The sequence below is a fragment of the Pezoporus wallicus genome, unplaced genomic scaffold (genome assembly GCF_028554395.1).
Source record: "Pezoporus wallicus isolate ANWC-B61680 ecotype Strahan unplaced genomic scaffold, APGP_CSIRO_Pwel_v1 contig_4309, whole genome shotgun sequence".
Lineage (NCBI taxonomy): Eukaryota > Metazoa > Chordata > Aves > Psittaciformes > Psittacidae > Pezoporus > Pezoporus wallicus.
The window spans coordinates 1,387,343-1,408,239 of record NW_026638191.1 but is presented as its reverse complement, the minus strand read 5'-3'; the positions used below and the strand labels follow the sequence as shown (position 1 = coordinate 1,408,239).

The following is a 20,897-nucleotide window of genomic DNA, read 5'->3' as shown; positions in this document are numbered from 1 at the left end:
TGTGCAGGGAATTAGGCATGTAAGCTAAAGAAAGTGTTACTGCTCTTGGTTTTCTTTGTAGATGAGGCCCTGTTGTTGAACACTGTCTTGGGCTGCAGAAGAATGCAGCAGTTCTGCTGGCTTTTAGTACTTCATGATCTGGAAGAGAAACCTGTTTCAACAACCCCTAACTGGTATCCGTAGCAGTAAAATAGCATGTGCCATTTATTCTGTTACATAGTTTTGCATGTAGGCAAAGTATTAGTCCCCTAAAGAAGTTGCATATATGTTACTGTAACTAAGAACTGTGTGTCTTCCCTTTCACAGTGTGTGGTGGGAGATACTGCTATTTTTGTTTTCCTTGTCCTTCTGGGCTGCCTTTCCTTCCTCTTGGTGGCTGCCTGTTGTCTTTCTGGTTTTCCTTTGAGAAAGAAAAAAGCCTTTCAAAAACACTGCTGCTCTTTTGACAGCAGCAAATACACAGGATCATGAAAATGTTCATGTTAAAGTTGGAATCCACATTACAGGGATGACTCCCAGGAAAGAAGCTGAGTAAAATGCAGTTTAGTGGGACAGCTGTTGATGACATCAGTAGTGAAAGGCCGTAGGTCAGTGCTTGTCCTAACACAAGTACTGAGGTTTGTAACTGGTGGTAACTTTTATGGTGAGTCCATAGTCTCTAGCAGTTGAATGAAGCTGCTTCAAAACAGAGCCCAGGCTGCTGTGAGTTTACTGTACATCATGGGAGAGCTGTACCCTCAGAAACAGGCTTTGGCATCCCTCACCTCCAAATCGTGGGTTACACAAAGTGAATGAACTCGCTGTGTGACTGATAAAACAGACAACTTGCTGCGTTCACAAGGGCCGGGGAATTTAATGACATGGATATTGAGCTGACACAGGCAGTCTGCAGGGGTAGAAGTGCTGTCTGTGAGGACCCAGGGACACTACAGCCTTTGTTGTAACTTTACTCTTTGTACCTTTTGTTCTCTGGGTCACCAGTCCAAGCTCCGCATGGTTCACACCAGGGAAATCCGCAGGGTAAGAAATGTTCCTCCACAATACAAGGAGAATAAGATATGTGACTGCACGTGTGGCTTTATTTTTCAGTCACTATGTCTGAACCTAATCTTGTATTCTTGCCTTAAACCTTTTCTATACAAAATTCTGCTGTTGATCCAAATTAAACAACGTAAAACCAATTATATTTTAACTGGGCAGGCCAGAAATCCCCTAATCGGTTTTCATACCTTATAGCAGTCTAGCCTGAGGTTATTCCTCACTGGTCTAGGCTAAATCTGTACAGCACTCTGAGGTCAACTTCACTGTGGCAATGCAAAGTTTCCCACACAAACTCATTCATTATTTTTGCCAAACATGCAGGTAAGAAGTGTATGGTTGGTAGGTGTTAGAATAATGAGATTCTGCAACAGTTGGAAAAGCTCTCTTGAAATAAATTAAACCTGTATTTTTTAATCTACTTTTTAGCCTGGGTTTTTGCCTTCAAATCATAACATCCATGAGAGCAACTGGTCCCTTTGCTCTTTCACCTTCTGTTGTCTCAGCTTTCTTCCATCCTGTAATCGCTTCAACAAAGATTATAATGCCACTGGCAAGAGGGCTTTGAATTTCAGTGTAAAGACTGTGTGAGCGACTAATTAGGAATAGTTTTTATAGTACTTGTAATAAAGAATGAGAAGCAAAATACAAAGAAACTCCAACATACTCCACAACTGTGAATCATCTGCTTCTTTTTTAAGCAAATTTACTTACTATAATAAAGAAATTCTTGGGAGCTCAACCATAACAAATGCAGTGTGTATGCACAGTTTTGTGTGAAGACACAAAGCCAAAAGAAGGCACAATCTCATCTTTATGGTTTTTACCTGGAGGGGAAAACTGGTGTTTCATCTGAGTCATGCCCTAACAAGGGGAGGAATAGCTGGTGGGTTTTGCATTTTAGACAGCACGACAAATCTCAGACATGGAAGAAAGTGATGATGAACTGGATTTCCTGCAGTTGTATTGCTGCCATGGCAAGTTCTGTGCCTTGCTGCCACAGTTATTTGTATTTCTCAGGATATGAAAAAATGGGTTTATCACAGGCTGCATTGCACAATGGATGTAAAATGCTATTAATGTTGAATAGGTAGTGCCCTAAGATTGCCTTTTTTTTTTACTCAAAAATGCAAAAAGATCATACTCATCATGAATTCTAATCCATTGCTTCAGTTTCAACTTGGAGTAGCTACTTTGTCCAGCAGAATTTCATGGTATCAGTCTGGCTCTGAGCAGAGTTCTTCAGTGGGCGGTACAGTGTTTGCATAGATAGACACTTTGTTTTGCTGTCTGCCACTTTGTTTGCTAAACGCGTTGTAGTTTAATTTTGCCAGTAAAGCCTAGTTTAAGCTCAAAAAAAGTTGATACCTCATTTTTCTGAGTGTTTTTAGCATCTTTTCATGGTATGCTGTTTTCTGGAAAGCAGAAATAGTATGGCAAGGAAGTTAATCATCCTCAGTTCTGGACTCCTGTTAACTGGGTCTTTTACTACCATAGGTCAGGATTGATATATATTTTATTTAAAAGATCCGCACTAACTTAATCTTTAGGCTTGCTTCTTGAAATTTGCATTACATGATCAGATTAAATAACTTGACAGGTATAATGTAAAAATAAAGCAGAAATAAAATTAAAAACTATGTATTTTTTCTCCTAAACCAGCAATCCTCAAACATTTTTGCTATGTGGATCGCATCTTTGTAGGATGTACCTGCAGGCAGTTCATCTGCTGCTGGTGATTGTAGGCACACAGCTTCCTGCCTTTGCTGATGTGTAAAAGTAACATTGGGAAAGAATTTAGCAACATTTTAGTCTTTTAAATGAAGTATTAGTAACTAAAACAAGGAAACCATGAGCAGGAAGATCTCTGGGAAACCCAGAGATTGGTTGTTTTGCAGCCTGGAATACTGTGGTGTTTAGTTACCTGCACCAACAGTAAGTACTGCTGAATACAGTGGGACTTCATCTAGCATCCTTCTCTTTGTAGAGCCTCTGAAGGTTTATCTCATGCATCTTGGAGTGGACCGTACCTAAAATAGGTTTAATTATATATCAGTTCTGATATCTACCCAAATGAAGACCCATTGGGTATTGGAATGAGTGCATGCTAGTGTACTGTCAGCCGATAGCAGCTCAGTGCATCTTTGCCTGGGTCTTTTAAATTTCATAATTATCCATCATTGCTCTGTTACAACTTTTCCAAAATTTCATTCCTATTTTCATTATACTGCTTTGTATAGGATATAAAATGGGTTTCTGTGCTTTATGTTTTCCTTTTCTGGCACAGAGAATGGCTGAGCAATTTAGAAACTCTGTAGTTACCCCTTTGTCTTGTGGCAGGACCCTTTCCACAAAATCCTCTCTCCTACTTGTCCTTTCTTGTAGTTATTTTGCATATTACTCAGAATAATGGTCTGTTTAGAAAGAACTTCAGGATTTTCCTGACAGTATTACAAGTCTTTTTTAAAATTCAGCTGTGTTCCTCGGAATGCTGTTGTCACTACAGGAAAATGTGTATGTACCTTTCAAATAATCCTAGCAGCCAAAAGCTCAACAGGATGGTAAAAGGAATCAGCCGGGCTGGCCTGGTCCTGTTGGAACCTATTTTGTTCTCCTGTGTGGTTTTGAACAAAAGGATTGGAGCAGATGATCTCCAGAGATCTCCTCCAATGTGGTTTATTCCAGAGCAATGTTTTCTCCAGCCTACATAAGAGACAGGTTAGTGCAGGCTGTGCTGATTCCGTGCTACCCCAAATGGGTACTGACTGGTGGTGGTCTCATGCAGCAGTTATTACTTGGACTGCTTCTGTCTGATTTATCATCATTTTATTGCAGTTCTATGGAGGAAATGGGAAAACATAAGCAATAATGCTGAAAAACCACTGTAAGCAGGTTTATACTTCAGTGCTCTCATGCACACTTTGGTCTTGCATTTGGAATGCCATTACAGTGTCAGATTTAGCTTTGTATTGCGAATTATGCAGCATTGTGTAGACTTTGTGTGTTAATCCCCTCCGTCAGCAATCTTTAAACATCTTTAAAAATTCTCTCTGGATGCTGAAATGGGATGAGATAGAACATGGATTGGTATGGGAGCTCCTCCTAAAACTCCAGTCGACTGAGGAGTTTGTTCACTTGTGTGTGTCTTGTGATAATGTCAAGATTTTCATTGTCTTCTGCAAGCAATGCACAAAGCAGGTGAACTGGTAACCTTTCTGGGCACTTTGCTTACCTCCTTTTGCAGTATGTACTGGAAGGCATTTAACCATTTTCCCTTTCTCTCCCCTTTTCAGCTCAGAGACACTAGTCAGCTGCTGTTTTTATGGAACCTCACTACACTGCCACGAAGAGCACCAGCTCATCAGGACTGAAAGAAATCTGAGACTGAATTGTCCTATTTTTCCTCTGAAATCTTCACCAAGTAGTAAACGTTTTTTGAAGGGGAAAGGGGGTGAATCTGTTAAAAGCCCCTTGCACCCTGCTAGGGTACCTGTACCTAATGTACATTTTCTTTAAAATTTAAAAAGATGTTAGGAAATATTTTATAAAACTTTTTTTGCAATAAATGGCGCATGAAATGATGAAAGACTCTGACACTTACATGCAAGGAACCACTTGAATTATTAGTATGAAGAATCACTGCAAATAACTGGGGTTTTTTTGTAATGTGACAGTCACGTTTGTATGTTTTGATAGGTGCCAGTGATGGAGCCAATTGCCTGGGAAGTTGACTGTAACTTTTGAACTTTTCTTTTAATTCTTAACTTTAGCATTGCAGTTTTCCATTCTATGAGGCTTAGTTAGTATTTAGTGCAGGTGTTAGCAGAGCTGTGATCTGTGATCAAAAGCATGTCCAAAACCAATTGTATTGTAAAATATGAACAGTCCTGCTATATGAGACCAATATTTCCCATAGAGGTGATGGAAGGGACAGTGACCACAAGCTCTATGTATCTCTGTATTATGGGAAAGCTCCTTCTGTGTGAATATGGTTGCATTTTATTTATGCTATTGTAACACTTAGGGAATTGAGGATTGTGGAATAACGTTAAGAAGGGCTACAACGCAGAGAGCAGCATTTTGCTTATGATACCATAACAAGACGGGAATCATGAATGGAGAGTGATCAAATGGAATGACATTTCTATTTCAAATCATGGGTTATTGTTTTTCTTTTGACATAAACATTTTTCAGATAGGTAACTAGTAGAGCAAAGGGTTTATTAGTGTTGCTGGTGGTTGTTGAGCTGAGTTGCATTGACTTCTTTGAATAGCTGTAAATCAAAAACAAAGGAACCCAGTGGGTTTTATCCATTTTATTCCCCTCCCCCAGAGGTGTTTGGTAAGACTTATTTCAGTGGAGCTTGTGAATGCTGGACACACTGCTGAAATATTGAGTTATTAAATAGTAATTTATTTGTCACTACTTATTTGACATTGTGTGCACACTTTCTCAGCAGTATCATTTCTTACAAAATTCTTAGCAGGGGTTTTATGATACAACCTGGGGAAACAACTATTTGTTTTGAAGAAATGGAAATGTGCACATAATCTACGAAAAGTCAAATTTCTGTTTCTATAGAAGTGAAAAGACTTGTAGTAAACTCTTTTCCTCCTTACTAATCTCCTGATCTGATTGGAGAAAATACAGGCTTTGTCTAGCTCACTGAAAAACAGAGACACCTTTCTGAGAGGTGTCTGTGTCAGCACAGAGACAGTTTCGTAGCCTTCACTATGGAGCCTAAATTAATCACATAGAATCTGGGGTTCAGACAACTCTATCATTTGGTTTTGATATTGGCAACAGGTTTATACTTGTTAAACAATCAGAGAGCAGGCAAGTGAGAGGCTGCGACAGGAATCTAAATCCAGGGTAGGTGGATCAATGGCACACATACTGAGGCAGTTCATGCTTCGTGCTGGTTCAGTTTCTGTTTTTCAGAGGCAAATTCTTTATTTATAAAGCCAGCAATTGAATACTTAAGCCTGCTTCTTACAAATGAGCTGTACAAAGCTGTGCAGTAGGTTCAAATTGTACCATTTTTCATAATCAACCACAAAGATTTTTTTTCTGAATCTGAGATTAATGTTTGTTCTACAAGGAAAGGGGAGGCAATTTGATGCCATGTATGTGCCAGCCTTTCACCTCCAGAGACCCAACCCTGATTGTATTGACAATGAATAAAGGTCTTAGCCTAATAAATGGCATTTTTACCCCCCACCAAAAAAAACCCAACCAACCAAACAAAAAAGAAGCCACCAAACAACATGGCACAAAACAGTTTCTGCTCAGGAAAAAGGCCCAGGACTGTAATAGCAGGGTTATTGCACATTGGATTGAAAACTGATTGATGTTGTAAGTAGAAGCCAGTAGTGCCTGCCTGTGTGACATCTGACTCTTAACCAGTGCTCTCGTTTCCTCACCTTGTGAGCACTTGTGCACAACAGCTGAAATATAAAGAATACATTTAAGAGAGATGCAGGTCTCTGCATTGGAGAATATGGGTATATAAGCAAATAGCCTAAAAATAGACAAGGTAGCTAACTGTATTTGCGTTTGTTTTCACAGAAAGTATTGCAGCCATTTTGTTTGAAACCAGATTTTCATTTTGAAATGAAATTGTCAGGGATATTCTAATGATAGAGAATTACAGTAATGTATTGCTTTTCACTTTTTTGCTTTAGTTGCTTAATATTTAAGCTTTGCTCCGTGCTACCTTCTTGTCTGTATATTGAATGGTCACTACGCCTCTTTCATTTTGTAGACTTGAATGAGGAAAATATGATTCACCCTTTAAGGTTTGCTGAGAAGTAAATGATAAAGAATGTTGTGTAACATTTATTCAAATAAAGCCTTGATTTTTTTCAGTGCTCTTTTAAAGGGAAATGATGTTGAATAATGTTTTGATGTCATAACTTTCTTGATTTACTGGTTCTTGACCCGAAAGCCTTGGATTTATGCTATTTTTATTTATTTTTCTTTTCCTGAATGAAACAAAGATTGAACTGAGGTTACTGGTCCACTGCTGGACGTCTATCATGTGGACGAGTCTCTATCCAGCCTTACCTTTCACCACAGTGGATAAAAGATACCAACTCATGCTCAATCAGCCGGATGCTTCCCAACAAGCACTAGGAAAAAAAACTTCTCTTTTTCTTGTGTAAATCAGCAAGAAAAGGTTTTATGTACATTGTAGAGACAAAGAAGCACTGATGGCTCTGTTCTGTGGCTGCCACTGAGGCACACCAAGTCCCGGTTAAAGGAGGAAGGTGGATGTCCTGGGAAGAGGTTGCTGCCCCTTGCAGACGTGATTCCAGTGCAGTCGGTGAGTGTGAGCTCAGGGCCTCCCAGCCAATCTCACTGCGACCAGACAAGCATAGGAAGGGTACTGGGCCTTTGAACACCTGCACACTGCCTGCTCATCTGTTCTTTGGCTGGCTTTTCCTGCAGCATGGACAGTGTCAGACAAGTCTGTCCGTTGCAGGTAAGTGTAACTGCGTATTTCTTCATTTAGGGAAGAAATGCCTCGCGCTGAGTTGCATTCCTTTGCCGTGGTGCCTTCTCTGGCACTGCAGTCACAGGAGGGCCATGTCAGCAAGTATTTCTTCAAATGGCAGAAGGTGTAGAGCTGCACTCTGCCATTAAATAGAAGGTAGCATTTACATGGTTTTTATTTTTCCATTTGCATTTTTATGACTGTAAAGAAAAGATAGCCTCATTTCAGTTCAGTTCCTGGGCCACACAGAAGAGAAGCTGCTCAGGTAAACTTGGTTTCTAGAAAGTTCTTATTTCAAGGAAGCGTTACTTCTTTTACGGTGCAGGAACTCATGGGTGATGCAGAGGTACTGTCCCTTTTGTAAGTAAGGTGTGTTGTTGCAGTGGCTGTTGTTGACAGTCAGAAGTCTTTCCCCAGAATTGAATTAACTCCTGGAGTGAAGCCATTGTGTGCTTGTACACTGTCTGTAGCGACCGTTGTCTCTACCCTGGGCCTCATGATGCTTTTGAAACCAGTTGGTGCCTCCTATAACTGTGAGCAAACGTCCACATCTGTCTGTTGCTTGGAGCAGAGCTCCAGCATATGTGTTTTTCTTTTCCTTCATGGGCTTGTTCCTTACTCTGTCCAGATGAAGGGAACTCCCATCCTCTTTCTCTCATTATTCATTCATCCTTGCAGCAGTTCCTCTTGAATTGGTTATCCTCATTAAGCTGTGGTGGAGAAGGGAAATCCTGCTGAAATGTAATTGCTCACTAATGGCTTTTCCTTTGTGACATTGTGTTGGTAGCGTCTCGCTGTGGGAGTCTGCTGGGTTTGCTGCGTGACTGTGAAGCCCACAAGAGAGGTTAGCCAGGCACATTTCAGAGTTCTGCAATCACGCCATTGATTAAGCTTCACTCCAGTGGTTCGGTGACAAAAGTATAAAAGTAACCCAACCTTCGGCTATGAAGCCAGTCCTGCACAATGGCACCCGGCAATAGTGTTTACTGCTGCCCTGAAGCATCAAAAGGGTGATACTTAATGAGGGCAAAAGTGCACGGAGCAGCTGCTCAGTGCAGCTTCTGGCGCAGGGGGGTTTTGTGGTAGCTTGCCAGTGCCAGCTACAGCGTGAGGGATGAGTGCAGAGAAATAAGGGTGAGAGCAACGGGCAGATTTATTAAGGAAATTGGAGGCTAGATCAGTAACAGATGATTGATGCAGTAAACTCAGTCGCTGTCCATACTCATTATTTTTAAGCATTACATGGGATGTTTCACCTGCCTGAAGCCTCAGCTGTGGTTAAGGAGATCACACAGGAGATGCTCTCCTGGTACCTTTGTGCTCCCTGGGCTAATATCCCTGACTGACAGGATCCTCCAGGTCTGCTGACAGCGTTAAGGGTCTGCATGGCGAGGTCCTTCCTGTGCTTTTGTGGTGTGTGGGAGGTTGGGAATGGCACCAGGCTGTGGCTGTGTATTGTGAGGAGCCCTGTAGTGCAGCAGGGAAGCTGAGCAGCTCGCCCCTTGCACAGCCAAAGGTAAAGCAATGCTCAGACTGCCAAAGCCCGGTGCAGCAGCACCAGCAGACCTGGCAGCCACTGCTGGGGCAGGAACAGACCCATGTGAATGTGTGGCCTTGGGGTCAACTGCTGCTCATTGCTGTCAGGCTTTGCCTCTTGCTCCCTTGTCCTTGCTCAAGTCATGGTGGGTGGATTCGTCATCCTCCCTCTTGGTGCTGGGAGGGCAAGTGGAGGCAGGGCTTTCTGAAGGCCATGTGCAGTGAGCTTCAGTGTGTGCTGAAAGGTGGCAGTAGGAAAAGGCTCACATTGTTTGCTGGTTCAGACCGTGCTGGCAGCTGGGTTTAATTCATGTTCCACAGCCTGCTTTGAGGGTTCTGATCCTGCTTTTCCCTTGAGTGTTTCTGTGGTCTTTGTTTTCCTCCCTTGCTGGGTTTGGAGCACAAGCGGTGGGTGCTCCGTGCTGGGCAGGCTGGACATCCCTGCAGATGTGTTTGGGGTAAATATTCAAAGCCCAGGAGGGGTAGCTCTGATTCTGATACCCAGCTAAGAGCTCTGCATCTTAAGAGCTTAGGGACTGGAACTTCCAGATGTGGTTGTCTTGGTCATTAAATATTAAACAGGCTGCTGGAGGGCTCATTCAGATGTTGAAGCTCTCTGAGCCATCAGAGGAAGGGGCTGGAGGCACCATAGTGTAAAAGGGTGAATACTGAACCATGCTAAAGACAAGATCCCAGAAATACTACGCTGTTCAGATGGATATGGACAAGTCTTTTGTGATTCACTCAGTGTGCTCTGCTTACCTTTACAAAGACATTGGAATGAGCTGTGAGGGCAGGGGCTGGGGCAGCTGTACTTCCTATGCCTTTTCATACCAGAGGCCATTCACTGGTCATGCCTTGGCTTAGTAAACTTACTGCTGGCTGCAAGGACCATGGCCTCAGCTGTATTTGAACTTGGAACAGGAACAAGAAAGTACATTTGTGCACAGAAAGAACTGCTGCATCAAGGGCAGGTCAGGGCCATAGCTGTAGGCAGTAAATCCATCAGCTTCCAGCCTCCTCCTTTCCCAAAGTTTCCAAATACTGCAGTTCTTCCTTCCTGAGGTAGAAAAAGCCCCACAATGGAGCACCACAGCCAAGTGAGCTAATGGAAACGTAGCCGTTCTCCCTGAGATAAGGAAAGATGCACTCATGAGAAGCTGTGCTCAAATGCAATTAGGCAGCAGAGCCCATACTCCACTGCCTCTCCAGGGACCCATTTTATCACTTGGCGCTTGCCAGCACCACTTCAGGAATACATTTAGGAAGCTATTCCAGCAGCTACCGCCTAGAGTAGATAATGCCATTTCCCCTCTTCCTGACATCCCACTTCATGGATGTCTCAGTCTGCAGGGAGGGTGATGCTCAGGAGCACCTCCCACAAAGCCATGTGTGGGGCTGTACTGGGTCAGGTGGCATTTCACATGCCAGGGTTAGCAACAGAACAGAAAACCTGCCCGACCATGTGTGTTTGTCCCAGCTGAACGGGCACGACCAAAGCCTGGACACTCCTGGTCTCATTTGCTGTGGCTGGTGAAGGGCTGGGTTGTCAGCAACTGTGGGGGACCCACACTTGTGCACCCCTCTCTCTTGGGTATCACTCCCATCGTGCGTGAAAAGGAAGAGGTAAAGAACTGATGCAATCTGAAATGTAGTGTTATAAATAGGGACCCATCCAGGCACTGCAGGGAGCTTGGGGACGCGGTGCAGGCACTGCTTGGAGCCAGGACCAGAGTACTGATCTCAGTTGTTAGGAAAGACAAACCTATTGGTGCTGCTTCTGCTGAAGGAATCCTGGCTTTGTAAATTGTCTTCCTAAACTGGGAAATGGGCAGGTCTGGGGATTCCAGCCTGGAATCGTGGCTGCAGACAGTGAGGTTTCCAACTGGGGCATTAGAGAGAACAGAGAATCAGAAAAATGTGGTTTAGTTTAGTTTTCAGTTGGTTTAGGACCTTCAATGTATAAAGGGCTTTGCTTTTTCAGGGTAGGCTGTAATGACTCTGGCTTAATGCCACAGCAGCCGAGAGCCTGACAATTTACTGTGCCTCAGCAGACAAACGGGCTGACCAGAGCTTCTGCTGATGAAAGATACTCCCCAGCAATTACATCCTGTCGAGCAGGAGGCTGCACAGATCTGAAAGAAACGAAGTTGCTGAACAAGGAAATGCTGGGATCCTTCCAGGCAGGGAAAGCTAGTGAATGAGCAACGTATTAATGCTGCACATTAAATGTGCCCCTACACATCTTTACCTACTGCTGAAAAGAGGTGGCACTTTGATATAATTGGTTCTTGGCTGCAGCAGCCAGCGACAGAGCTTGGCTGTTGCAGTAATCCCTTGGGAATAGCACAGCTAATTAAAGCCTTGGAACTGGTGGCCAGCAGTTCCTTTCTCTCTGGCTATGTCGGTGCTAATCAGAGGTGTAGGTAGATCTTAAGGAAGTTTTGTGCTAATCAAGGAAGGAAGGACTCGGCTTCAAAGCTTGGTGCTTTGCTGAGTCCTGAATATCCCAATGTGATGAGCTGAGAGAGAGGTCTCAGATCCCTGCCCAGCTGCTGGTGGGAGGGGATGGGCTGCACTGTGCCTACGGTCAGTCATGGACACGGCTCATGTCAGTCCCACTCCAGAGTTGCCTCCTGCCACCGGGGCTGGTGTTTTGGGACACAGACCCTATGATGTGAATGGAGAGCTGCTGGTTTGTTCTTTCTTTAAAGGGGTGCTAAATCCCACACATCTTTGCTGCGATTGAGGGAACTGCAGGTGTTCGGCTCCTCCAAAGGCCAGGCCTTGGCACTCTCACACAGGCAGAAAGAGCAAAGAAAGCAAAAGGGCCCCCACTGCATGGTAATGGGGTTTGTTCTGCTGCCGACTTGGTCATGATGCTGCATGGGGTTTGGTCACCAGGGTATGTGGCAAGGGGTGGCAGAGTGAGCGTTTGGAGGAAGAGACCTCCTCAAGACATCCCACCTCCCACTGCAGCAAAGGGACATCAAATGAAAGCAACCAGGATGTTGACAAGGTTTGTGGAGCCGCCTCAGTAGCTGTGCTTTGCTGAGGAGATGGGAAGACAAGGATTTCTCTGGGACTGAGGGAGTGTTTGCTTTCTTGGGAAACCTAGAGCTTTGTGCAGTGTCAATTCTGGAAGCCCTGTGGGTCGGCCACTGCTGAGTATGGTGGTGGTGCAAGTGCAGAAATGCAGCCCCATGGCTGGGGAGTTACAGAGACCCAGCAAGTGTCTGCTGCCTGGGATAACAGCAGGAAGGAGAACAGGCTGAATTACTGAGGGTGGGACAACACAGGGACCCTGTAAAGCTATTTGAAAAGCCTCAGCAATTCTTCCAATCCCTTGGGTAAATGAAGACAGGTGATGGAAATGGAGGTACTGCACATCTTGGGTTTTATGGTGTGCAGAGCTCCATTGTGGGGAAGGTCCTATTGAGCAGGCTGAGCCCAGCTCACCTGCTGGTTTGTAGTAGTTTAGATTTAGTAATTTAGGTTCTGTGCTAACCCAACACTCACTCTGAGCTGCTTCTGTGTCCAGGTTTGATTCAGGAGGTGGAACTGGCTGGAGCAGCAGCAGAGGAGGTGAAGACATCTCTCTTGGTATCCCACTCCCATCACACGTGAAGAGGCAGAGGTAACAAAAGGGATACAATCTGAAATTTAGTGCTGTAAATAATCCACATGGAATTATCAGAGAGGATCTGGTTCCTCATTCTTAATATTCCTGTAAAATAAGAAGGCTTAAACAGTCTTATAAATGGAAAAAAAAATAACATAACCTTTAGGTTATGGTAATGTAATGGGATGACTTAAATGACTGGCCTGGCAATTACTGGGTATGACCTGCTCAGGGAGGGCAGAGTAAGTAGAAGCAGCAGCTATTTTAAATAGACTAAACTGGTTACTGAGCACGTCTCAATGATTGTGATAAAGCTGAGGAAAAAAGCCCACCAGAAAACAGCTGAGCTACTTTACAAGTGCCCTTGTAATGAAAAGATAAAGTGCTGGAGACACTCCGAGGTTCCTACCATTATTTCTAGAAGTGTTTTCTAATACAAGATCCTGGATGTGTTCCTTTGAGGCACATCACAATGTTCAGAGACAAAAGTGTGTGTGTCCTGGAGGTTGGTGGTTACAGAAGGAGAATCTGGAGTTACCCACAGATCTACACCCATCTACCCACATATAAATGTATGCAGTTTTTCCATTTCTACCATTGCTTTAAAAAGTGTAAAACTAGAAGGAAAAATTGGGAAACTTGACTAGAAATAAGGCATGAAAAAGAAATAATGGACATTTACAAGATGCTAGAGAAAGGAAATAGGTATATTTTTAAAACTAAAATGAGGTAATCTTTGGCTGTAGACCAGGAGGTTCAACAGTGATATAAAGGCAGCAGTTAAAAAACAATGCATATAGGAAGGTAAAAGTGATAGTTTCTGTAATCTTGACAAAGCTTAAAAAGAAATGACTGAAAAGATAAGGATTATGCAAGAGAAATTTTAATCTATTAGGAACAAAAGCAGTGTTCAAATGCAGTGGGGGCCTGCTGCAGACCATAGAGGTACTGGAGTCTGGTATTTCAGCTGGAAGCAAGTGGGATGATGTATTTGCCACTCTTAGCAACCAGGCAGAACAGTAACAGGACTGGAAACAAGCCCAGGTATTTCACCTACAACAGCCGCCCCGCTCGCCCACTTCAGTGTGTGCTGGGTTCAGGCAGGTCAGTGGAGCAACAGAGGGCAAAGATGTTAACTCAGATAAAGGCCAGTTAATCTGACAGAGGTAGGAATCAGAAAACAGCATCAGAAATCCATTAATAAAGAATTAAAGGCAAACATGCAATTAAACTCTATCAAAAATAGACCCTGTCATTCACCCAGGCTTAGTTAATTGTAAAGACACATCGCCTGGCATAGCACACTCTACAGTGTATGCAGTTATCTACAGGTAACTGTCTGCAACATAAAGCAAATGATCCACACACGGATGAAGATTGTCCTCTGACAGATCTAAACAGTTTGACCCTGTTCTTTGAACAGGGATGTTTCCTGTGAGATTCTGCTCAAATCACTGCTGGACCCCGTTCTATTCGATACTTGCATCAGTGATTGAGAAGCAAAGCTAAAGTCATTCCTGAAATGCTGGTAAGCAAAAGCATGGTGGAAAAAACACATTAAAACCTGTATTTCTCAGTAAGACAGGCCTGCCAGTCAAAGTGAGCCTTAATTTTGCATTTAGCTGCATTAACACAAGGAAGAAAGTATCCACACCTGCAGGAAAGGGAGTCTGTAATTCACCTACCCAGAAAAAGCTGAGGGGAGGTCTAAACCTTAGCTCATCTCTTGCCAAAAGGGTTAAGACAGTCTTTGAGGGTACAAACAAAGAAGTAAGAGTGACAAAGCTGCTGTGCAGAGCAAAAGGGAGACAAATCTCAGTGTTGGTTCTGATGTTGTTTCCTAAATGTCACAAAATGTAAGGTCTGAAACACAAACATTACAGAAATCCTGGATAAATTTCTTTGTAGGGAGAGACTTGCAGCAGCCCTGTCTCTTCAGCTTATGCAGATCAACGGGCCCCTTCATCTCTGTGCAAACATGCTCACGGAGAGAAGGGTTTCATTTGGCAGGCAGAGTAGGAAGCAACAAAGGCTGGGAGCTGAGGACAGACAACTCAAAGCGGAAAAAAAGGCACGGGATTGTTACAATAAGGGTGAGTAAGTATTGGAACAGACTAGCAAGGAACTTGGTGGTGTAGCAGAACTTGTATTTAAAACATTATGTTTCATAACACATTTTTTTTCCTATTATAAGCCCAACATGTGTGACTCAAACACCCTGGCACTGCTGTGGAATTGTGGCCAATTACACCAGGAGGAAGTACCAGTTACCCTTCTGGTGGCAGCTGTGATGACTGGTGTAGACAGAATAAAAAAACCCTTAAAAAGCAAAGCAAATGCAATTGTTTGGGATTTGGACAACGCAAAAGGATTTCTTTCAGACAATTAATTGGAATTTTACCTAGAAAAAAATATGCTGTAATGGCAGATAAGGCATTACAGAGGTTCCTGGTTTAGCTGGAGAGCGGCACTTCGAGTAGGTCTGACATACAGATTTGATTCCTTGGTAACAGTGTGCCCAGTTTCCAGTGACACAAACCTGCCTCTTTTGCACCATGCAATTACATCAGACACAAGTGTGGAAAGCAAATCAGCTGCAATCCTTCAGCATCGCTTGTTCTTCATTTTAAAACTATAGGTACCCATCAGGCACCCAGCAGGGAAGCTGCACGCTTACCTGATGGTGTGTTGTAATCACCTTGAAAGTTCTGTTGTGCTTTCATTTTCCAGAATAAGTGAACCAGCTCCCACTCAAGAAGGCACATCTGCAGCCCTCCAGCCCTTTAAAGACGTGAAGCAGGAACAGAATGGAAGGAAGAAAATGTGTCACTGAACTCATCTGCAAGACAAGCAGCAGGTTCCTAAAAGCCGTTGCTTGTAACTGCACAACAGCCATACACAGGTAAATGATATATACACATGGTGTCTGCCTGTGTAAGGATGGTGATTATTTGGTTGTAACAAAGATACAGAGAAAATGTAAAGTGGTTTTACTTATGTATGTTTAAGGCTGTGTGCATATGTTGCAGCCGAGTGGAACCCAGGGCCCAGACCTCATCTGTTTCACCCTGAGTGACGCAGGACTAGTGCTGATGTTGGTAAATGAGAAAAAGCCGAGCTGTGCTCCTTTCCCCATGCTCCAGCCTCAGTGGAACATTTGCTGCTGCAGCCCACGAGTCAGTGCCTGTCTCCAAGGGCATGCAGACTCCCCTGCTTCCAAGCAACATGGAGCCTGCAGCAGCAGGAACCAACAGCTCTACCCACCCTGTGCTGAACAAGGAGAAATAGGAAAGCATGATTCAGCCATAACTGAGCACCTGGGCACAAGCCAAACTTAAGAGCTTCAGCCCAGTGCTGCTTCTGCCCAGGGCTCTGACACAGCTTAGACACCTTTGGTCTGTAGTATTCCAGATTTCAGGAAACATTATTAACATTTATGCTAGTCCCAACACTCTGCCAACCTAATAAGCCTTCCCTAAATCCAGAGGGCTCAGATCACAAAGCAGAGTGGTTTTACAGCTAATGAGCCTACCCAGACCTGCGCAGCCTCTTGGGTGTGAGCACGCTCTTCTCCCAGCACATTTCCTGGTACCCACACTGCCTGGATACCAGAGCCTGGCACACCAATCTGCAGGGGGCAAACCCATCTCCAGCAGCACCCTGGCTGCTCTCAGGAGCAGAATCTTCCTTTAAAACCTCCCATCCAACCCCTGCCCATTTGCCCAAACTTCATCAGTAAAGGAAATTCAGCCTTGCACATCAGAAACTTTACTCCAGTAAAGCACGGCACAGTTACAGTTCAGCACATGGAAATCCTAGAGGCTGTTCACTGTTATTTACTTAAGTGACATTTTAATTATGCAGACGATGTTAGAGGCTGCACAGGCCTTGCTGTGAATTAGGGCTTCTCTCGACAGTGACATTTTATTTCCCATAGACTTAATGCTCACTGCAGACTTGAGATTGCGAGCAGGTAACTACAAAGTCCAAATGAAGAATGCATCAGGACAGAGTTAAACAACAATCAAAAAACCCTCCACAGCTGCAGAGACAGAAATGAAAATAAAGCACTGAGAACTCTTAGCTTGAGAGGCTGTTCCTTTCAGGCATATTACTGTAAAGACTGGAGTGCTACAATATCAGTCTTAGGAACACACACTGAGACTTCCTGAAATAAATTCAAGATGACAACCAGCAACCAACAGCCACCACTAATGATTTCATTAAATCATCTATTGACATCTGCATGGAGACAACAGGAAAATCTGCCTCCGATGTAAACATTTCAGCATTGATATATACCCCAGTAAGCAGCAATTACAAAAGACATCCCTTCTCCAAAGTCTGAATTAACTACTTCAACAGCACCTATATATATATATATCTATAAATACTTTAAAGTCTTTATAACATACTAGGCCTTGAAGATCTTTTGCAATCAACTTCAACATCACTTACTTGTTTGCCACTATGGATATCTGTAATAGAAATGAATCTCAGATAAGCACATTTAATGGATTTCATAGTACCATTACACACCAACATGTGTATATAGGCACAAAATTTCCTTGTTGCCTTCAGAAAAATAAAAAGTGAACAAACTGGGATGTGCAGGGGAACCTGAGCATAATTTACTGATATTGCTGTAAATAAGACAAAAACAAATCAAATGCTTCAAGTTAATGTCTTGCAAGTACATTATTTGTGGGTGGCTCTAAGCACTTTTAACAACAATCCCACCATGGGAAGGACTCAAATAAGGCAAGACCTTCACAAACCAACAGAAATACCAAGCCTTTATTACAAAGAAAAATGATTCCACAGAAGAGGTTGGCTTGCTTCCATGCATGCTCTCAGTCACATCCACTTGCTGAGCATGGAGAAAGGCTTCTGCTAGATTCATTAATTCCCCAAGACACCATAAAGCTTTGTTCTTGGCTACAGGTGCGTGAGCATTTTGGTTCAACTGAATTGCTTCCTAGAATGTTGTTGCCAGCATTGAATGAGCCAAAATAACGAACCTGACTGGTGGGAAAGCCAAATGCCACAAGGAAAGAAAAGAAAATTGAAAGAAAATAAAAATCACACAGTGGGCACAGTTATCACTAAGAGAAGTCAAATGACTTGCTTGACATCCACACTGTAAATAATTTCACTGGCAGGGAAATTAATATGCTTGAGTCTTATCTTCACTTGGGGAGCATGAAGAATGTTTGCTGCATCCTTCTACTGGTACGTGCAAGCACACGGTCACAAAGCCTAAAAGGCAGCAGAACTAGATTGAATTCATGTTATCTATTGTTGTTTGGATTTTGAACAAAATTGATGGAGTATGAACCAGTTGATGAATCCTGTTTTATCTGGAAATTTTCTGTTGACAGGCCAAAGGGGCGGAGAACCAAATTTCCCAGATCCTTCAGTTTGCCTACAATGAAAAGGGGAGAGAACACATCAAGTGTTAAGCAGAAGGAAAACTCCATTGAATTATGCCCAACTACACAGTCCAGCTCTACTGATTTATCTATTAATTTAAGGTAAATGCTGTGTAAATCTCTGCAATTTGTTGAGTATTTATAGGCTCTCAACATGAATTAGAAACAATCTCCACTGTGATGTGGTTACTGTCAGCTTTGGGGTTGAAAACAAGTGACTGTGCTGGTAAACATGTAAACAGTTTATTCTGAGGAACAACTCCATCCTACATAACAAAACTAACACCATTATTACAGTACTCCTAAATATGCCATAGTAAGTAAGATCTTGCATCTAAGTGCTGGTTCACAAGCAAGTATCTCTCAGGGATTTGTGGAACTATTTTAAAGCAATATGAGTCTTTGAGAGTCAGATGACTCAAAGTCATCTAATACTAGGTGAGCTGCTTTGTACTGATGGTGGTTTTCTTCCTTAAGTTACACCCTGTTTAATTTAGCTATTAAGTTCATAATTTTATCCTGCATCCTAAAGCCATTTTGGTTATAAAACGATAAAGTTGTTCATAGCATCTCTCTGTTGGGATGAATAGTTGCTGTTGTACTTCTAGGCAAACATTTGGTCATGCTTAGCTTTCCGTTAGGGTGAGAAGTGTCTTTGTGTACTGGTGGAAGTATCCTGGCATACTCCAGCATTGCTTGAGTCAGTTGTAAACAGCTCCCAAGCTCTCCAGGTGCTGCAGCTGGCTTAGGAGCCAGGCAGACAAATTTCCCTGTTTCAGGAAACTGTGAAAGGTCTTTTCTAATTGGAGTCAGTAGGATGGCTCTTTTCCGGCTGTACTAGAGCCAATAAACACAGAACAACTGCCTTGGTATTCTTGCTTGTTGCTAGGCCAGCTCTTTGGGAGAAGCTGAAGGCCATATGATATATATAATTCTTCATTCTTCATCTCACGGGGATTGAATAATTAAAACAATACAGTCACAGGTCACCTTCCTGCTCTCTCACTTAAATCCACATACAGCAATGCCTTTTGGTGCAGTCACATTTCATAAATTGCTAATGAAGCAGAAGCAAGCCTTTGCCTTTTCCGGGAACTCAAGCCCAAAGCACTGCTCCTGCTGTCTTGGCACACACAAACCCATCATTGTAGGAAAGCACTATTTCCTCCTCTCCCACTCCTTTCATCCCTAAATTAAGATCTGTAGTTAAGTCCAACCTCCCCCCAAAGAGAAGCTCTCTTAAGACAGAGACTGTGCTTGAAGGAAGGAAGAAGGCACGTGGAGCTGTGACTCAGCTGCAAAGAGTTCTCAGCAATCAAACACGCACTTGTCCCTGAGCAGGGTCACATTCTCCTCTGTGAGACTGTTTTCACAGATCTTGATCTTTACATTTTAGAGGGCCTGTGTCTACGTTTCACCTGGAACTCCACATGTTAAGTTCCTTCAGCAGAGCAACATTCAGAGGTTAACAAGAAAACCAACTGGTAAAGATCAATTCACAGCTCAGAAGTCTGTGATTCATTACTCACCTAAACTGCAATTTAACATCCTGCTGCAAAAGGCAGATTCACAGAAAGATTTCTCATGATTTACATGAAGATGTAACAGCCAAAAAGTAATTGCCATTCAGTCTTTCTGGCAAAGCTTCCAGTAGAGCTGCTAGTGTTAATGTGGTGTTTGGAACTTGAAAAGCTGGGTATTATTTGGGTTAAGAATTTTTGTTGGATAAAAGACAAATTTCCTGATGAGGTCTCATCTTTCTCTAACTCACTGTATTATCAACAACATTTCTTAAGCAATTAAAAGAGCAAGAGCAAATCCTTTTCCCTTCCCTAAATGGTGAGGACTGAACTAAAAGTAATTATATTAGCTCTGGTTTGAACTATTTAAAGTGACCTCCCTGTGTACAGTATTGGGGTTTAGCAGTGTAATCGCAAATACAACATGTACTCTTCAGTATCAAAAAAAGAAAGAAGAGAGCAATTCTTCAGGCACTAAGACTAGTAAATATCTTTGCTGATCTCAAGTAGCTGGAAATATCTCTTGCTGGCACGAAGGCCCAGGCAATATGCTCCCATAGGCCTTCCCATTAATCACACCGATAACCAAGTACATTTCTCTGTTTTCTAAAATGCACTCCTTTGTAACTTAAGATGAAAGTCCCAATAGGTTTTAACTAGATTTGATGAACTTTGTGTGTGTAAGATGGGTTACACAGACTGCCATATGTTCTATTCCAGTTTTTTATCTCCAGTGTACTTGCCTCTCCTTGTAGCCAAGCAGAAAACTATTGTCAGAGCTCCCAGCCTGCTAAACCTTGCTAAAGCTGTTCCAAACTTCTCCTCTTCTCATATCCTCTCCCCAAAGGAGCTGGTTCTAGTTATCACAATAATTATAGTTTCTCTAAACAAAAACTAGCTTGTTGCACAATAGCTGGAAATCTTCGGCTTTAAAGTCAGAAGAGAAATAACACAGAAAATAGTCAGTGTATGTTCACATCCTGGGCAATCACTAAGGCAGAGGATGCTCACGTTATGAAAGCATAAAGGGAAAGAGCCACATGGATTTAAAAGCTATTTTTTAAGTGTGCTGTAAGTTAACCTGAGTTAAGAAACTCAGCAATGAGCAAACCTTAGTGGCAAGTGGCAGCATTAACCTGCAAAGACTGAATGGAAAATATGAAAATAATAAGCACAAATGTCAGCTTTGGAAAAGTTAGACCCCTACAGAACAGAACAGAAATGGACTTGGTTTGGTAACAAAATATGTTTT

The 20,897-nt window shown here is 42.8% G+C and overlaps 2 protein-coding genes across 5 annotated transcripts in view; one reads left to right on the top strand and one right to left on the bottom strand.

Moving 5' to 3' along the window:
* The window catches only part of PWWP2A (PWWP domain containing 2A), a 37,153-nt gene extending 21,562 nt beyond the window's left edge, over positions 1–15,591 (top strand). For 2 of the 4 annotated variants that reach the window (XM_057409844.1, XM_057409842.1), the window contains exon 3: positions 4,332–6,906. In XM_057409844.1, the coding sequence (XP_057265827.1) occupies positions 4,332–4,345 (14 nt within the window). In that variant the 3' untranslated portion in view covers positions 4,346–6,906. Of the gene's footprint in view, positions 1–4,331; positions 6,907–12,612; positions 12,709–15,423 lie in introns of those variants that run through there. The other 2 variants (XM_057409843.1, XM_057409846.1) reach the window with 2 other exon arrangements.
* A 1,871-nt stretch (positions 15,592–17,462) lies between these two features.
* TTC1 (tetratricopeptide repeat domain 1) overlaps positions 17,463–20,897 on the bottom strand; it is a 29,143-nt gene continuing 25,708 nt past the window's right edge. Inside the window, exon 7 of the mRNA XM_057409851.1 lies at positions 17,463–18,118. Within this exon, the coding sequence (XP_057265834.1) occupies positions 17,985–18,118 (134 nt within the window). The 3' untranslated portion in view covers positions 17,463–17,984. The remainder of the gene's footprint in view (positions 18,119–20,897) is intronic.